Source organism: Coturnix japonica, unplaced genomic scaffold, assembly GCF_054131305.1.
Source record: "Coturnix japonica strain WE unplaced genomic scaffold, WE-NBRP24 Scf055, whole genome shotgun sequence".
Classification (NCBI taxonomy): Eukaryota; Metazoa; Chordata; class Aves; order Galliformes; family Phasianidae; genus Coturnix; species Coturnix japonica.
Window position 1 is genome coordinate 190,634 of NW_028188958.1, and position 18,507 is coordinate 209,140.

Here is an 18,507-nt window from a genome sequence, read left to right on the forward strand (position 1 = left end):
GTTTTCAGTCTTAACTTTAAAAACAAAACAATTTGTTTTTCCAGATGAAGTAGAGTGGATTTTTTACTTCTAGACTTTTTTAAAGCTGGAAGCATAAGAATGGCAAAATAAGGACTTCACCTGCAGCTTCCAGTCAGCCAGCAGGTGTCCAGTGCCTGCCAGGAGAGCGGGCAGAGGGCTTTTCAGAATGGAAAATATATTAAATCTGAACTGATATCCTAATTTGCTGATATATATCCCAGTCTCTTGCTTAATATTATAACTAAACCATCTTTTATTTCCACTAGGCATCAGAATTGGGTGTATGGTAGGGACTGACAGTTTAAGCTCTAAGTTGGTTGAGCAGCAGCTAAGATAGCTGTCATCTAATGCAAAGGCTGTAGCATAAAACTAAGTGTCTTTCTTCCACTGATAGAACAAGAATGGTGGATCTGAGGTGAAAACACAAGACTTGCAGATTCTGGAAGATTTGTCTTCTTGTATGAACTCCTCTGCTACCTCTGGAGGTAAGGGCACAGAATAAGACACGTTGATCTAAACACTGCAGAAATGGGAGAACTGCCAGAAGTTCAAAGTGATTTGGAAAAAAGAGCTTTGAAGTCAAGATCTAAAGATGTAGGGGAGATAAGATACAGAGAAGGTGGAAGAGAAAAAACTAAGGCAGGCAGGTGAGAATATATGAGCAGAAAGAAGTAAGTATGATGAGAAAGGAGAAGGTTTCGAAGGAGGCTGCAGGTGCAGAGGCTGTTGAGTAATGTGCAGAAGAGATGTAAGATGAAGTACTGAGTTCCTGTCTGAGAGCTGATGAGATTTTTTTGCTTCAGGTATTACCAAACGTCCCTCCCCCATGTTCCAAATTCTAAAAATCAGGAATGCCCTATTTAAGTGCTCAAATCTCTGCCTTCTTGCACTGTGTGGAGAGATGATCGCTTGCTTAATTGCTTGAATGCATGTGCTTTTAATATAAATATATATAGAATAGCAAAACTGAAACTGAATGAGCAGCTGTAATCTCTGGAGCTTCCTAACATTAAATTAAGTTTACAGCCTTGGTTTCTTAATGTGCTTTGTAATAATTTTCTATATTTTTTCCTTATTAACGAGAAAAAAGCTGTGTTGTACCACCCGTAAAACCTGTGAGTTTTGAGCTTAAGTCTTTTAGAAATACAATAGAACTAACTATGTTAGTTTCATATAGAAAATGTTATTTTCTCAAAGAAGGGGTGGAACTACAGGGTTCATAAATAAATCCTGTTCATTTTGGAAGAGTAGAAGTGTATTAGTTCACTGTGTCTTTGCCTCTTCATTATTCTGTTGCAGTTACACATGATGTAGACTTAGGTGATAGCAGCATGCAGTAAGTATAGGATGTTTTGCATCTGCAGAGCTTGGGGATGTATATCTGGACTAAATGCATCACTCAAACTCTTGATCTTTTGTATTTCCTACCTGGGAATTTGGAGACTCTCCAGTCCCATGGATTTTCTTTCCAGCTGTCTGCTGTGCAACTCATTTGCTGATGGTGACATGTATGTTTTATCACTAGGTGTGTCAGGAGAGATGGTGAATTCTGAAGGGCAAAAGCCTTCTGGTGACACTTCGGTCCTGCCTGAGGTACAAATTTCACCCACTGCTATTTACTTTTCAATATTGTGTGCATGCATGGATATGGTAACTTAGCCTGACTGAATGGTCAGCCTTTGCAGCAAAGGTGCTGAGCTGTTTGCAGAGTGATGATCCGTGATTTCCAGCAAGGATTTGATCATTCTTCTTTTGTCATCTGTATTTGGGGTGGAAGGAAATCTTAAGATGAATGTTTGGAAAAAGCCAAGCACTTTAGACCAGATGTTTTGTTTAATGTTTTCACTTTGGAGGTAAATACAGCCTGAAATATGGGTGTCTGAATGGATTCTTGTCCATGTTAAACAGACAGGTAAAGCTGAGGACAAAACCTCCTTGTTCAGAGACTGTGGACACAATGCCAGTATCTGTAATCTTGAAATGTGGCTGGATAAGTCCAGAAGGATACCTCTGAGAGTCACGGAACTGAGACACTTCAAAAGCAGGAAGCTTCATTTATGGTCTAATCCTAAAGACAGAGTCCCATGCTGCAGCTTCAGGAAGGGAAATGAGTTGAGGAGTCTTCCTGTTGCTAATGAGGCTGTTATTGATTGCAACTGCTAGCACGAGGTAGGGACAATGAAAAGTGCCCCCATGGCAGGATTCAAAGGAAATTTGAAACCTTGTATTGTGTTCTAGGCAAGAACAAATGACTTTTCCAGTGGAGGTGAGCAGTTTACTGAAGAAAACTGCCTGTCTGGAATTGGAGAATGTCTTGCTGCAGAGAAACAGAAAGAACTGTCAGTTTTGCTGCTGGAACTGAAAGAAGCTCAAGAAGAAATTGCATTTCTAAAAGGACAGCTCAAGGACCCAAACAACCAAATTTCTGCATTTAACGAAGCAGGAGGAGAGGCTGACCAGCTGGAAGAGAATTCCCAGACACGTCTTCTTGAGAGGGAAGAGCAAAAGTTATCGAGTACACAAAGTGAGTTGGACAACAGCTCATTACAAGGAGAAACAGAAATGCAGCCAATTAATGTGCTTCAGGAAAACAAAAATGATCTTCAAGAAGTACCCCGAGAGACCTCTGTTCATGGCACAGGGGAGATGGGAGCAACACAGGAAACCTCTGCAGCATTTCCAGAGCCAGGCACCTCTCAATCTCAAGAGCTGACAAATCTGCAAAACCAAATTACGGAACTGCAAATGATTCTTCAGGAATCGGAAGAATCCTATAAAAAAGATCTGGGAGAAAGAGATGCAGAAATAAATAGACTAAACCAGCTGGCTGAAGAATACAGGAAAAAGATGGAAGATTCTGACAGCTCGCTCTGTGCTTTGGCTGAAGAGAGAGATCAGCTCCTGTGTCAGATGAAGAACCTTTCTACCATGACAGAACTGCAGGAGAAGGTGAAGCAGCTGGAGGAAGATCTGGCTCTTTCTGAAAAGCAGAGGCTGTCAGATAGTGAGAGCAGTCTTCTGAAGGAACAAATCCAAAGCCTTAAAAATGAATTTAAATCCAAAGAGGTTAAAATTGAAGCTTTACAGAAAGATTTGGATGAAGCACAACTTCAGCTTTCTGATCAGGACATGCAACTAAACGACATGCGGAGCCAGATCCAGAAGAAGGAGTGCGAGGCACTCGACCTGGAACAACTGCTGAGGAAATACAGGGCTGAGATGGAAGAGCTTTCCCAAAGCTTAGCCTCCAAAGGCCACGAAACAGCAAGCCTGGAGCAGCTTGTTGCTGAACGTAGCAGGTGTATAGAGAGCCTGCAGCAAACCTTGCTGGAGAAAGAACAGCAGATGACAGAGATCAGCATCAGCATGTCCGAAAGAATGGTACTGCTGAATGAAGAGAAGTTTTCTCTAGAAACTGAGCTGAAGAGACTCAGAGAGCAAACAGGCCTCTTATTAAAAGCCCAGGAGGGAAAAAAACAGAACACAGAAGCAGAAGATACGTATCTGAACAGTGAGGTGTCTGAGCAGCAGTGTGAGACAGAAGCAGAATGCAAGGAAGGGGAGATATCAGCAAGTGAACTTGAGATTCTGAAACGGGAAAACGAGCAAATGAAGCGAAAGCTGCAGGCAGCACTTGTTAACAGGAAGGAGCTCCTGAGGAAGGTTAGCAGATTGGAGGGTGAGTTGGTACAGTTGAAAACGGAGCCTGAGTCAGAAACTGCAATGGGTCAAGAAGATGAAGGGGAAGAACATATGACAAGTAGGATGAGCCAAGGAGTGAATCTTGAAAGCTCGCCCAGGGAGGAGTATCTAGTCCAGCTGCTTTCTGAAAAGGAATCTGAGCTGCTGAGCATTCGGAAGGAGCTGCTGGATAAAGAAACTACTGAAGCGCAGTTGCAGGCGGTGATTGAAGAAATGAAGCAAAGCTTGCAAGATAAGATAAACACTGATTCAGTTAAGGTTGAAATCGTGGGAAGTCAGACAATTGCTGACAAAGTAACTGAAACTGATGAAGGCCCAAAAGATGATGAAAAAAATGAAGAAAACAACACAGCAGCTACAAATCTTGGAGAAAACCAGATGTCTGCTCTGAAAGAGAGAGTTTCAACTCTTGAACAGGAAAAAGAACAGCTTCAGAAAAAGCTTCAGGAAGCCTTGGTATCTCGCAAAGACACTATAAAGAAGGCTCAAGAAAAAGACAGGCATCACAGAGAACAGCTTAAACAGCAGAAAGATGATTACAACATCCTGCAAGAACAATTTGATATGCAAATGAAAGAGAAGGAAAGCATCCAAGCTCAGCTCAGACAGCTCCAGGAACAGTCGGCAGAGAGTGTTCCTGGCAATCAAGGCTCTTTGGATTCTTCATGCTTGGAAGCAGGAAATTCTACAAGCAGCAAATTTGTGCAAGTCACGGATGCTTCTGGGGAAGAGTTTAAAGCAGAACTTGAAAAATTGCAGATGGAGAAGGAGGAGTTGGAACAGAAGGTTGGCTGTATGGAAGGTGAACTAGCCTGCAAATCAGAATTAGTCTTTAATTTGCAAGAGCGCATAGCACAGTTGTTGCCAGAGGCAGAAGGTCTGACTAGAACCTCTGAACAAGCTGAAGCTGCAAGACTTCGGGGAGAACTGGAGGAAGATCAAGGGGAAGATTCTAGAGAAAACAGTCTGGAAGACCTGAAAATGCTTATGCATCAAAAGGATGAAGAAATGGAACTCCTTAGCTTTCAGTTAAGGGAGAAAAGCGAAGCTCTGGCTAATGCACAGGCACAGTTGCTGGAAAAAGAAGATTCTATCAAGAGTCTGAGCAGTCAGATTGAAGCTCAAGCTCAGGCACATGAGGAACAGAGCAAGCGACTGCAAACCGAGCTGCTTGAAATTCAGCACAAGCAAGAAGATGATGAAGAAGCAGCTAAACAGAAGAATCAAATGCAGAGAAAGTTGCAAGCTGCACTTATCTCTAGGAAAGAGGCATTAAAGGAGAGTAAGTCACTGAAAGAGGAATTAGCAAGTGCCAAAACTACTATTGAGAATCTTTGTGTCAAGTTGAATAGTATGGAAAGCCAAATAAGTGGCCATGTTAAAGAAACAGATACTTTAACAGAAAAAATAGCAAGTCTCACTGAAGAGCGAGAAAAACTTATTGCAGAAGTTAATAAAGTCCTTGGAGAAAATCAGAATCTTGACGAGTGCTGTAAAAACCTGAAACTGACACTTGATGGAGTTCTCTTAGAGAAGGAGAAGCAGGAGAAGGAGATGGAGTCCTTGAAATGCCTGCAAGCTGCTGAGAGCACTGAGTGGCAAGAGAAACACGGGGAGCTTCAGAAAGAGTATGAAACTCTCCTTCAGTCATATGAGAATGTGAGTAATGAGACTGAGAGGATTCAGCGTGTTTTGGAAACCGTGAGGCAGGAAAAGCAGGAGATTTTCATGAAGCTGAAAAGTGCTGAAGCAAAAAAAGAAGAAACGGATAAGCAGCTGCAGGAAGCTGAACAGGAGATTGATGGAATGAAGGAGAAAATGAGGAAATTTGCAAAGTCAAAACAACAAAAGATTCTGGAACTAGAGGAGGAGAATGAGAAGCTCAGAGCAGAGGCGCAGTCCACAGCTGCGGATCTGCACAGGACTGATGATGGATCTTTCCTTTCAAACACTAGCCTGAAAGAAGAGCTGGAGAATTCTAGGAGGGATTATCAGTCTCTTTCTACTCAGCTAGAGGCTGTAATGGTTGAAAAGGAGTCTCTTACTCAGGAGATCACAGACTTAAAACATCACTTGCAATTAACAGAATCCAAGCTGGAAGAAAGCAGAGAGCTGTTAGACAAGTATGTTTCCCTGAAGACAACAGAGGAAGAAACAAATCAGGCCGTTGCTGCACCACCACCAATAGAGAGGACTGAAAATCAAGTGGACTTAGGTGTTGGACCAAAGTCTCTGAATGCAGAGCTGGAACAAAAAGCTTTTGAAAGCCCACCTGAGGATCTTAATAGCTACATAAAGGAGATAGCTGAGCTCACAGAGCGAATCACTGAACTAGAAGAGAATAGGAGGGCTTCAGAGCAACAGCTGGATGATATCCGCAGGAGTGTTGAGACTTTAGAAGGTGAGAAAAGGGCCTTAGAGACCCAAATGGAAGCAAAAGTCCTTGAATTAAATGTTCTCCAGGACACGGTAGCAAAGATGGAAGAAACGGTCCAAAACACCAAGGAGGACCTCATCAGGATGACAGAACTGAAGGACACTCTGGAGGCTGAGAAAGATGATTTAGAAGAAAGGCTCATGAATCAGCTGGCAGAACTTAATGGCAGTATTGGAAATTATCAGCAAGATGCAACAGACTCCCAGATTGAAAATGAACAACTGAAACATGAGCTTCAGAGTTTGCAGAGAGCAATACATGAACTGGAGGAGGAGAAACGTCAGATGGCAATGGAGAAAAGTAAAGCAAGTTCAGAAAACCAAAAGGAATATTTAGAGAAGTTGAAACGCACTTGGAGGGAAGACAGTAGCACACACGTGAAGGAGCTTCAGGAGCTGCTGAAGCAGAAGCAGCAGGAGGTTAAGCAGCTGCAGAAGGATTGTATCAAAAGCCAAGAGAAGATCAGTAGTTTAGAAAGAACTGTTAAAGCTCTGGAATTTGTCCAGAGTGAGTCTCAGAAAGATTTGGAAGCAGCCAAAGAGACTTTAGCTAAAGCAGCAGAAGACACCAAGAAAGCTCAGACAGAGCTTGCTCACTGCAGAGTAGTGTTGGATGACACTCAGAGTGAGGCAGCGAGAGTCCTAGCAGAGAGCGTCAAAGTAAAAGAAGAGTTACGGGCAACCAAAGAGAGTACTCTAATTCAAATGAAGAAAAAAGATGAGGACTTTGAGAGAAGACTGGAGCAGGAGAAAGACAAGCACTCAAAGGAGATGAAAAATATGGAAGAGAAACTGGCAGCTTTGCAGAGGGAGAAAGATGTTATGGAAACAACAGTTCGTGATGTTCAGGGCTCCTTGATGACAAAAGATCGAGAAGCCAAGGAGCTGGAAGGCAACCTGAACAAAACACTGGCCCAGCTTGCAGCCTTCACCAGGAGCATGTCTTCCCTTCAGGATGATAGGGATAGAGTGATAGATGAATCCAAAACATGGGAGAAGAAGTTCACAGAAACGATTCAAAAGAAAGAGGAAGAAATACGCTCAAAAGAGGAAACTTGTGTTATGCTGAGGGACCAGATGAAGCAGATGACTACACAAGTGGAAGACCTTCAGATTCATATATCCAGGTAATGAAAATGGTGATAATTAAGTCAATGTATTTCCTTTAATGAGTCAGCAGCCAGAGGTGAGGAGGGAGAACGGCTGTTTACGAGGGTGGACAGTGACAGGACAAGGGGGAATGTTTTGAAACTGATACAGGGGAGGTTTAGATTGGATCTTAGGAGGAAGTTTTTCCCCCAGAGGGTGGTGACGCACTGTTCACAGGTTGCCCAAGGAGGCTGTGGATGCCCCATCCCTGCAGGATTCAAGGCCAGGCTGGATGTGGCTCTGGGCAGCCTGGGCTGCTGGTTGGTGACCCTGATCATGGCAGGGAGGTTGAAGCTGGATGATCTTTGAGGTCATTTTTAACCCAGGCCATTCTGTGATTCTGTGAGGAAGCTGTTAATTTTAGAGATTAAGCTTGGTACGTCAGTAGAGCATGGAGATTCATCATTCCAAATTGATCCCAAATTAGATATTGAGGGGAAGATGGAGCTGGAGAAGCATAATAAAATGCTAACCTTGGAATTTCTGAAATTCTAAAACAGACCATTATTTCATGAGGAAAACTGTTCTACGAAGTTTGATCAAAATGTTGTATGTTGTGAAATGATTATGAAAGGAATACCAACTGTATGAGAACAGCACCTTTGTTTGTAGCAAACAAAATCCGAGCCTCGCCGTACAGGGAAATTAATTTCTCCTTTGAAAGACTGAAGGTATAAGTGGGACTGAGAGGGGCTTAGTAGCTGCATATTCTAGAGAGGACTATTGTGTGTCACTGCTAATGTGCCTGTAGCATCATTTAGGTTGGAAAAGGCCCTTAAGATGAACACCAAGTTCACCTCTAAACCATTTCCCTGAGTACCACATCAAGTCTCTTAAATGCCTCCAGGGATGGTGACTCAGCCACTCCCTTTGGAAGCCTGATTCAGTGCTAATAATTGGAAAACTAATTTAGTGGCTTTTCTCAATTAATATACTCAGTGAAAACTGTTGGTGTGGTTTTGGATCCTGAATTACTTCATTGATTTGGGACTGATCTTCCCTTCTCTGTTTTTCAGGCTGGAATGCAATAAGAAAGACTGGGAATCAGAGTCCAGGAGGGAGATTCAGCAGCATCAAGAGACGTGTGAAATGTTGCAGGCAGAAAAAAAGGAGCTTTTAACTCAGTTGGAAGGGTCTCAGAAACTGTACAGTGAGTCCCAGGATGAACAGCAGAAGCTGGAGTCAGAAATCCAGAGCCTGAAAGACCAGCTTGCTGACTTGCAGAGTTCCTTTGCCAGATGTGAAGTGGATCGAGGAGAGTTGGAGAGTATGGTCAAGAAACAAGAGAACAGCATCCAGAATTTTAAATTCAGCTGTGAACAGCTTGAGGCTGATCTGCAGGCTTCCAAGGACCTAACAAATAAGCTGCATGAAGAAATGAGTGCTAAAGATCAAAAGATCATTAGTTTGCTGTCTGCCAAGGAAGAAGCAGTTGTGGCTGCTCTATCAGAATTACAGCAGCAACATTCTGAAGACATTACACTGTTGGAGCGTAGGCTAAGCAAGGAGGAAGAAGATAAAAAGGCTTTGGAAATTGAGAAGAGCAAACTTAACGATAAACTTGATCATCTCACTGAAAAGATGAAAATAATCAGAGAAGAAAGTAAACAGCAGAAAGCACAACTGGACTCCTTCACCAAGTCCATGTCATCTCTGCAAGATGACAGAGATCGTATACTGAGAGAGTACAAACAGCTGGAGGAACGCCACCTCGTTATTATCTTGGAGAAAGACCAGATAATCCAAGAGGCTGCTGCTGAAAACAATAAGCTGAAGGAGGAAATCAGAATTTTTCATGGCCAGATGGATGATCTCAACTCGGAGAACGCCAAGCTGAGTGCAGACCTGGTGCGGTACAGAGAAGATCTGAACCAAGTAATTTCAATTAAGGATTCCCAACAGAAGCAACTTCTCAAAACTCAGCTTCAGCGAATCCAGGCTCTGGAAAAGGAGAAGGCAGTCATGGAAACACAGCTGAAGGAGTCTGAGCGAACTCAGGATGATCTCAAGAAGTGTATGGAAGCCTTGAGAGAGGATAAAGTCAGTATGACTCAAGAGGTTGAAACCCTTACATCCTCTCTGTCCCGAGCTCAGAGCGAGATGACAGCATTAACTGAGGGGAGTCCTATCATGGAGTGTCAAGCACAGCTCAAGGCCAAAGAGGAAGAGGCACAAGAACTGCATCGTAAGCTTGCACTCTCACAGCAAAGGATAACTGAACTTGAGGGGGAACTGGTGAGTGTTCAGAAGGATGCAACCAGGAGAGTGGGAGAGGCTGAGGACAGGCTCAGAAAGGAACTGAAGCACCTGCATCATGATGCTGGGATAATGAGGAATGAAACAGAAACAGCAGAGGAGAGAGTAGCAGAGTTGGCACGGGACCTCATGGAAATGGAACAGAAATTGCTTGCAGTCACAGATGAAAACAAAGATCTGAGAGCCCAGATTCAGTCTTTTGGGAAGTCCATGAGCTCTCTTCAGGATAGCTGGGACCAGACCAACGAGGAGCTTCAAGCTTTGAAACAGAAGTATTCTGCAGACTTGGGGGAACAACAAAATCTAGTGGAGAATCTTCAGAAAAAGATCCTTCAGTTACAAGAGGAGCAAAATTCCACTGCCTCGGACCGGGACACATTGAGGTCTGAGCTTACAGAAATGCAGAAAGCTGCTGATGAAAGAGGTCTCTTGGCTCAGATTGAGGATCTTAAGCAGAAGATCAGAGCCAAAGATGATGAGCTTCTCCGTTTGTCTTCAGAACTGGAAGGCTCTTCCAACCAAGTCAAATCTTTCTCCAAGGCTATGGCAAGCCTGCAGGATGAGAGAGACCGTCTGCTGGATGAACTGGACAAAACACATAAGGTGGAAGAAGTGAAGCAGCAAGCAGAAGGGAGCACTGTCACCACTCCATCAGAAGTGCTGAGTCTTAAGAAGGCTCTGTCCTCCTTGCAGAACGACAGAGACAGATTAGTAAGTTCTTGTTTTCTCTTCCTGCTCTTATTTAAAGCTTTATAGGAGATAAGGTTCTTCAGATCTTAAAATTCAGCACTGTTAGACATGCCTTTCATGGTATTAAAAGCATACGATTGTCCCCACAGGACCTCTGGAGGGCTGAGTTTGGAAGGGAGCTCTGAGGTCTTCTATTCTGACCCTTCTGGTCTGACAGGGTTGGCTGGAGCAGGTTGACAAAAGCAAAGTCTGCTTGAGTTTTGAATATCTCCAGTGGTGGATTTCCACAATTCCTCTGGTCAACTTGTTCTTTCATGCGTCTGGAGATAGTTTCCAGGATTAGATGCTCTGTCTCCTTGGTAGGATTGAGGTGAGGCTGAGCAGACTGCCTTCCTCCATCCTCCTCCTCACCCTTTTTTGAAGGTAGGGAAGACATTTCTTCCAGCCTTCAGAAGCCCCTCTGATCATCACGATCTTTCAGATGTAGTTGAGAGTTGCCTCCCAGTGACCTCATCACTTTTGGGTGGTCTCCATCAGGCCCTGTGGACTTAGTATGTGCCACCTGTTACTCTCTCTGACATATGGAAGCTGAACTATGGTTTCACTGTTAACTTTTCAAGGTGTTTTCTCTTGTCAGCCCAGTTTTAAATATGGAGTCGTAGAAGAAAGTTGATGTGGGCTAAGCAGACAAAAGGGAACACATCTGTGACAGCTTGTGCCTTTGATTTGTCAGTTCTGTGGTCTCTGCTAGAAATCTGAGACCATGGTAGATTTCTCCTCTTGGCAGATGACTGTCAAGACAGGTCAAAGCCATTGCAGCTTCACTCTACCATCTCTGCTTGCACACCTTGTGTGTGTTTGTGTGCTCTTTGGCACGGTGCAGCTTGGTGTGTTTTGCTTCTAGTTGCTGCTCAGGTGACTGATTTTTACTGTGATTTTCCACTATTGCTTTCTCTTAGTTTAATTTGTTTTGTTAATTTGCAACAACCTTAATCTCTTGCTATGGCAGAGTACCCACCTGGCTGACCAAGGGAAGCCAGCTGATATCATTGTTTTGGATTTCAGTAAAGCTTTTGAGGTTCTGTCTGAGTGTCCTCCCAGCATACAGCTATCCAATGAGTAATGCAGTGAGTGAACAGTTGGCTGAACGTAGAATTACCAAGGCTCTGAGAGACATCCAAGATCATCCAGTTCACCCATCCACCCACCACCAATATAACCCCCATGTCCCTCAGTAACACATCTAAGTGTTTCTTGACCACTGATAGGTTGGGCTCAGAGGGTTGTAGTCAATGGGGTTCTTTCAGGCTGGCAACTGGTGGGGTTCTGCAGGGCTCTTCAGTGTTTTCATCTACATCTTGGTGAAGGACTCGAAGGTGTGCTGAGTGAGTTTGTGGACAGCACTGAATTGGGAGGAGCTACAGAGTCCCCTGAGCGTGGAGAGGTCCTGCAGAGAGGCCTTGACAAATCAGAGGGTGAGCAATCGCCCACCGCATGAAGCTCAAACAGAGCAAGAGAAGTTTGGGCAGCATTCTTAGAAACGTGGTTTTATTTGAGGCCGTACTGTGTGGAGCCAGGAGTTGGACTCAGAGATCCCCATGGGTCCCTTCCAACTCAGATATTCTGCAGTTCTGTGATAGATACTTCGTGATACTGTCCATCACTTCCACTTGTCCATCAACATCTCAGTTATTTCTAGATTTATGTCTCTTCTGTTTGCTCTTTCTTGATCTGTGCAGAGCTGCTGATGTGTGTCGTGTCTTTATGGGAGGTCTCAGAACTCACTGTGCTCTTCCACACAGCAGACATTTCTTAGTAGGTTGCTGTAGTAGTTGATGTGAATTTCCATTGTCTCTGTCATTTGAATGTGATGCTGCAATGAAAAATGTTCTTAAACGCTTGTAAATAATAGACACAGCTGCTTGCTCAGTTAACGTTTGTAGCAAAATTTTCCTTTACTTAAAGGTGAGGGAGCTGAAGAATCTACAGCAGCAATACATACAAGTTGGGGTCGAATCAGCTGAAAACTCTCGCTTGAAGGCACAAGTGCAGGAATATCAGCAAGAGGCAGATAAACAGCACCGCCGCCAAGAGCAGCTGGAGCAAGAGTGTGCTTCCTACCAGCAGGAGCTTCAGCAGCTGAGGTGAGAATTGCCTTTCCCTTACTGCCTCAGAGATGGCAATGGGTCGTTTCAGAAAGCAAAGCACTGAGCACCTCAGACTTACCTGTGCTGCATCACCTGCCTCATCAGGAGTGGGCACAGGTTTCCTTGCATCAGAATTAGGGTGGAGATTTACAGCCCAAAATGCTGGAAGGAGGTGCCCATGTAAAGTAGTTTAATGGCCTTTTTGGTTTTACTTGAAGGGAGCATATAAACAGGAGGGGCAACAGCTGTTTATGAGAGTGGATGGTGATAGGACAAGGGGGAATGGTGTTAAACTGAGACAGGGGAGGTTTAGGTTAGGTCTTAGGATGAAGTTTTTCACCCCGAGGGTGGTGACGCACTGAACATGTTGCCCAAGGAGGCTGTGGGTGCCCCATCCCTGCAGGCATTCAAGGCCAGGCTGGATGTGGCTCTGGGCAGCCTGGGCTGCTGGTTGGTGACCCTGCACACAGCAGGGGGTTGGATGGGATGAGCAATGGGGTCCTTTGCAACTCAGGCCATTCTACAATCTATGATTCTATGGTTTATTTCCTCCAGTGGTGGCCAGTATCATCTGTTTCAGAGGAAGCATCATCCATTTCTGGTATTACAGCTTATTTGTATATAATCATAGAGCTCTCCATTCCGAGCTGACAACGAAATGAACACCCTTTATTATCTGATGTAATTGTATAGAAAATACTCATTTTATATGATGGTTTAATCCTTTGTTTCACTTGCTTTATGTATTCTATTAAGAAAGGCTGTAATTTAAGGCTGGTGAGTTGTCATCCCCTCTTGGACCAGATTCAGGCAAATGTGTTCTGTTCTAGAAAGGGTGAAGAAAGTAATTTCAGATTCTTCAGAAATAACAAGTGAGAGAATGACGGTGCCTGGAGGCTTATTTCCTGGGTGGCTCCTGCTGCACCAGTGAAGCTAAGGCCCATGTTTATGTGTTGGAATCCATGGCTCTTGTGCATATTCAACTGAGATGGTGCTGATGGAGACAACTTCCTTAACCCTGATTTTAGGGTTTCTCTGCTGAAGTGGTTTTGCTTTAGTTTGTCTTCAACATCCAACTTCTTATTTGGCATGTGATAATGATGGGACATAGTTGGAAATGTCCTTGGCTTGTTCTGAGCTGGATGAATGGATATTGCATGTGGCACTGTTAACTCTGTGGTAATTTGCTTTGCATGATGCTTTGCAGGCAAGAGAAAACTACCTGGGAAGAGCAGAATGGTAACATCAAAGAGCAATGCCTGATGCTCATAGCAGAAAAAGAGCAGCAGCTGAGCCACTTGCAGCAGGTTGTACAAGAAATGAGGCCACCCCTGAGCAAGGCTCAAGCTGTAGAGGAGCAATACCAAAGGAAGGTGGGTGGAAATGCACAGATTCTGTACTGCCAAATTAGGGCCTGTTGGTTGTATTTGGATTTTGGAGGTCAGACATCACATGGACTGGTATTGGATTTTGTTGTGTGTCCTCCAAAGTCTATACCAAAAATGCATCTTGAAGGCTTTCAGAAAGCTCAGGCCTAACCTTGTGTGCTCCTCCCTTTGTTCCTAATGTTTGGGACAATAGAAGAGACAGGGTTTCCTGGGCACCTGAGTTCCCTCTGAGCAGTTCCTTCTGGAAGCTCTCAGCTTTTCCAGTCTGATGATTTTAGAATTCCTTCTTGCACTATTTTGAATCTGAAATCTTCTGTTTTAGTCCTTTGTAATACCACGTTCTAATTTTTAAGTCTTTTACAGGATTCTTATTGCTGTTTGTATTAGGCAAGAATCTGCAATCCTGGCTCGTGCCCAGAGAGGCTGAGGGTTGAAAGTTGGTCTTTCTGCCCTCTTTTTCCATATGACAGTTCTAAAAGCGGAGTGGAATCCATTGAGTACTTTACTTGGTCTACGCTGCAGCTGCATGTGCAGAGCCATAGCATCACCAGCAAGGGCAGAACTGTTTTATGTTGGTGGAGGAGGAGGGTGGGAATCTTCTTTTACCCCTTTGACACACAAAGGGATAATTTGGAAATGGAAAGCAGATCATTGTGTGTGATGTATTCTTTGTTGTTCTTTCCCTGTCAGATCAATCCAGAAGCAGTGAGAGGGGACTTTTCAAGCCTGGAAGCAGAGACCAAACATCTGAGGGCTCAGCTAAGTGACAGCCTGAAAGAGCTGCACCAAAAAGAGCTCCGAATTCAGCAGTTGAACAGCAAGGTAGAGGCTGTTTTTGGGCTGGGGAAAGTGGGAAAGTGGGCAGGCTTCAGTGGGGCTCAGAGAGGAGGAATACGGCTTTCTGTTCATGTGGGCATTCACCAAAGGAACACGGAATCAGAAGTAGTGGCTAGAAGAGACTTCTGGAGATGATTCCTTATGTTGTTCTGCTGCTCAAAGCTGTGCTGCCAACAGTGTTAGATCAGACCATCCATGCCCTTGCCTACCATAGTGGTGAAAACTGCCAAGAAAAGACATTTCCAAACCACTCTGGGTCCTTGTCCAATACTGCTCTTCACTTTCAATGAAAATGGTTTTGTTTTTGCAAGCCACAAATAAGTCCCTTATTATATTTTCTGTTGCTGCCAAAGAGCTTGACTCTGTCTGCTTTATGGCTCCCTTCAGGGTAATTGGGAACTGCTGTACCCTTCAGCCTTTTCTTTCCCAAGATAAAGCAGTGCAGCTCTCGCAGCCATCACATGCTCCAATTCTACATCTACCTTCGTAGCCTTTTTCTGGACTCTTTCCCATTTCTCTGTCCATTTTGAAATGAGGGACCCAAAACTGGTCACTGATGCCATGTGTGGTCTTACTGGTACCAAGCAGAGCAGGTAGTAATGTCCCTCTTTCTGCTGGTTCTGCTTCTCCTGACATAACCCAGAATACAGCATTCCTTGCTCGCAGGGCTGTCTGTCTGGGTTGTGCTCATCTGGGCAGCTGCTGTAACTCCCCAGTCCTTCACAGCAGAGCTGTTGCCTTGGCACTCTCTGTCAGTCCTGTGTTGGTGCACAGACTTTCCATCAGGTGCAGAAGTTTGCACTTTGCTGTATTAAACTGAAGATTTCTGGTGGTGCAAGGTTCCTCTGGCTTGAAGTTTTGGGTCTTATATCAGCCACTCCCAAAGGTTTAATACTGGGAGGGAAGAGGGGAGCAAGGAGCAATCCTGTACGTCATGTTGATGTTTTAGGGCCATCTGTGATGGAAACCTTTTCTACAAGCTGCTTTTGGAGATTATCACTGGTCAGCAGACCTTAGAAATGGGCCCTGTGGCAGCACATACATTCTCAATAGAATTCTTACCCTCACTTACATGGGAAACAGGTTTGCTGTCACAGAAATGTTTGAGCTCCTGACTCAGGATTTGTCTTCTCAGCTGTCTCAGGTCTATGAAGAGAAAAATGCCCTCTCCCTTCAACTGCGTGGTAGTGGCCGAAGCATCTGTGAGAGTCACCAGCAGTACAACGAGGTTCTGAGCCGCTGCCTGGTGCTGGAGAAGCAGCTCCAGGAGCTGCAGGCTGCGGACAAAAGCATGGTGAGGGTCTCTGTCAAAATGAAAGGGAGGGCAAGGCTTACTGCAGGTGGCTCTGCTAAATGAGCAGTTCTGTGGCTGCCTTCTGTCCTCCTCATTCAGTGTCTTCTGCCATGTGTTTGTACCTTCTCTTAGGGGTCATTTGCAACTGATGCTGCTCCTGGAGCACCCCAAGAAAAGAATGAACCTGGAGGCAGTTACACACCGGAGCTACAGGAGCTGCAGCTGAGGTACTGTGAGGCCAGGAGGGGTGTGAGTGCTGATGGAGGTCCTGGGGTCAAGAGGAGCCTGGCTGGGCTGCACCATCTGAGCTCTCAGCACTTCAGTTCCCCAGCAGGACCTTGATGAGTGGAAGAACTGTCACACATGCTGGACAGTTGTGGTTAGCGATGTCTCTTTGCACAGAACTTCAAACAATGGAGAGGAAGCATAGGATCATAGAGTCATAGAATGGCCTGGGTTGAAAAGTCCCACAATACTCACCCAGTTTCAACCCCCTGCTGTGTGCAGGGTCACCTACCAGCAGCCCAGGCTGCCCAGAGCCACATCCAGCCTGGCCTTGAATGCCTGCAGGGATGGGGCACCCACAGCCTCCTTGGGCAACCTGTTCCAGTGCGTCACCACCCAATCATGTAATAGCAGTTATGATGGACCATCAGCAGCCAAATTGGCATCTCTGATTTGATGGACCGGTTGTTTAGTGACTGCCCAGGTATATTAATTAGCACAGTCTCAATGCTTTTAGCCTGAGAATGTATCTGCAATTGTAACCGAGCATGTGGTTCCTAGTGCCCCTTGTGAACAGCTTTTGGAAGGTGGAGTGACATATGTTCCTTACTGATGTGACATAGGAGCTTTGTGAGACCATTCTTCTCCTTCCTGCTTTCCAAATGATTCAAGTATATTCATGAAAAACATCTGTTTTCTGTGCAAAGTGGAAGAAAGCCGGTGTCCATTCACCTACTGCATCAGTGAATAGAACAGAAACTGAGCAGGTCAGGAGTTGGTTCTATTTGGCACATACTTGCTTTTTTCTGACAGATTGTCTGAAACTGAGCACTTACACAGCAGCACGAAGCAAGATCTGAGGTACCTGGAGGAGCAGCTGGAGGAGGAGCGGGAGCGCCGTGTGGCTGCTGAGGAAGCGCTCTCTGCAGCTCAGGAGCACATCAGCAGGTGGGGGCATTGGTCAGAGGGGCAGTGCTGTCCTAACAGTGGAGATCCCAGCTCTTTAAATGACTGCGCTCTGTCTGTGCTTCAGTTGTAGACAAAGGCAGAATGCAGTGACTGAGTGGAAAATGTGGTAGGATAAATTCTGGCCAGGAATGCCAGCTTTCCCAGTGAAGCAAACCATTTTAAAGCATAATTTGTACCAAAAAGAAAGTTTTTCTGATACTTCCAAGGTTTTTGCCTGCTCAGTAATCAGCTGTCTGTCTTGAGTAAAAAAAAAGTCTTGACTTGATAAATTTCCCTAAATGTAAATTTATTGCCCAAAAGCATAAACTTTGGATACTGAGAAACAACTGATTTAGGGTAGACCTCTTAGACCTCTTCCCTCTGCCCCTTTCCTTGGCTCAGCTTCAGTCTGGCCATCCCTCCTCCCCACTTTCCTCGTTTTCATTCCCCTTGTTTGCACCTTCCATTGCACTCAGTCGCTTTGGTAAGGCAAAAAGTCATGCAGGGGGTTGGGACCAACACACAGTGATCACGGAATCACAGAACTGCAGGGTTTGGAAGGGACCTCAGGAGGTCATCGAGTCCAGTCTCTGCTAAAGCAGTTCCCTGTAATAGGTTACAATGGTGGGTGTCCAGATGGGCTTCAGGATGTCGTTGCATCCCAGATTCAGTTACTTCTTGGTCCTGATGCTCAGCTGGAATTTTGGGCTGGCAGGTTTTTTTTGCTCCTGTCTGTGTTTCAGCAGACATTTAATATTAGAAGGTCCACATGCCACCCCCTGTGCCTTCTGTGTTCTCTCCTAAGCTCTCTGTTGCCAGCACCTTGTTCTTTAATACCCAGTGCACTGTGGATCCTGGGCTGCTTGAGAGATGCTGCTACAGTCAGTAGAGAAAAGGAGGCTGACCTGGCCTGGGCGTCAGGCTGAGGAGCAGTGAGACCTGTGCCTTTGTCTTGTTGTCTGTAGAAGTGGATTTGGTCAGTGAGCTTTGTTGTAGCTACTCATGCTGCATGCATCCCCAACAGTTTTGGTGCAGCATCTCACGTAAATCCCACTATTACAATCTTCTGCATCACTGTTGTGGTTTTCCTTCCGACACAAGTGCTTATGTTGGCAGAAAGTAATGAAAAAAACTGTAGGTGAAGTTCCCTTGCAGCTGCTACACAACTCGGGCAACATTATCCCCTTCAGCATTAAAGGCTGTGGAAGTCCCCTCACTTCACATCACCTGATTTCACATCACTGACACTGACAGTGCTGCTTCCATCCTTTAACAGTGCCTTACCACTCTTGAAAGTCTGTCACTGGGAAATAGTTAGCAAGAACCAGCATGTCTGGAAGCAGAGCTGGGTTCCAAATTAATTTAATGGCATTAGAAAGAGTTCAGTCATCTGTCTTGGGCCCTTGCAAGTCAC

General features: G+C 44.8%; 1 protein-coding gene across 3 annotated transcripts in view; it reads left to right on the plus strand.

Annotated features, from left to right (window-relative positions):
• GOLGB1 (golgin B1) overlaps window positions 1–18,507 on the plus strand; it is a 35,970-nt gene that overhangs the window by 14,752 nt on the left and 2,711 nt on the right. For all 3 annotated transcript variants that reach the window (XM_085533182.1, XM_085533183.1, XM_015866408.3), the window contains exons 11-20: window positions 416–506; window positions 1,547–1,614; window positions 2,260–7,286; window positions 8,325–10,275; window positions 12,220–12,398; window positions 13,609–13,774; window positions 14,480–14,611; window positions 15,762–15,920; window positions 16,053–16,147; window positions 16,959–17,093. In XM_085533182.1, the coding sequence (XP_085389308.1) occupies window positions 416–506; window positions 1,547–1,614; window positions 2,260–7,286; window positions 8,325–10,275; window positions 12,220–12,398; window positions 13,609–13,774; window positions 14,480–14,611; window positions 15,762–15,920; window positions 16,053–16,147; window positions 16,959–17,093 (8,003 nt within the window). The remainder of the gene's footprint in view (window positions 1–415; window positions 507–1,546; window positions 1,615–2,259; window positions 7,287–8,324; window positions 10,276–12,219; window positions 12,399–13,608; window positions 13,775–14,479; window positions 14,612–15,761; window positions 15,921–16,052; window positions 16,148–16,958; window positions 17,094–18,507) is intronic.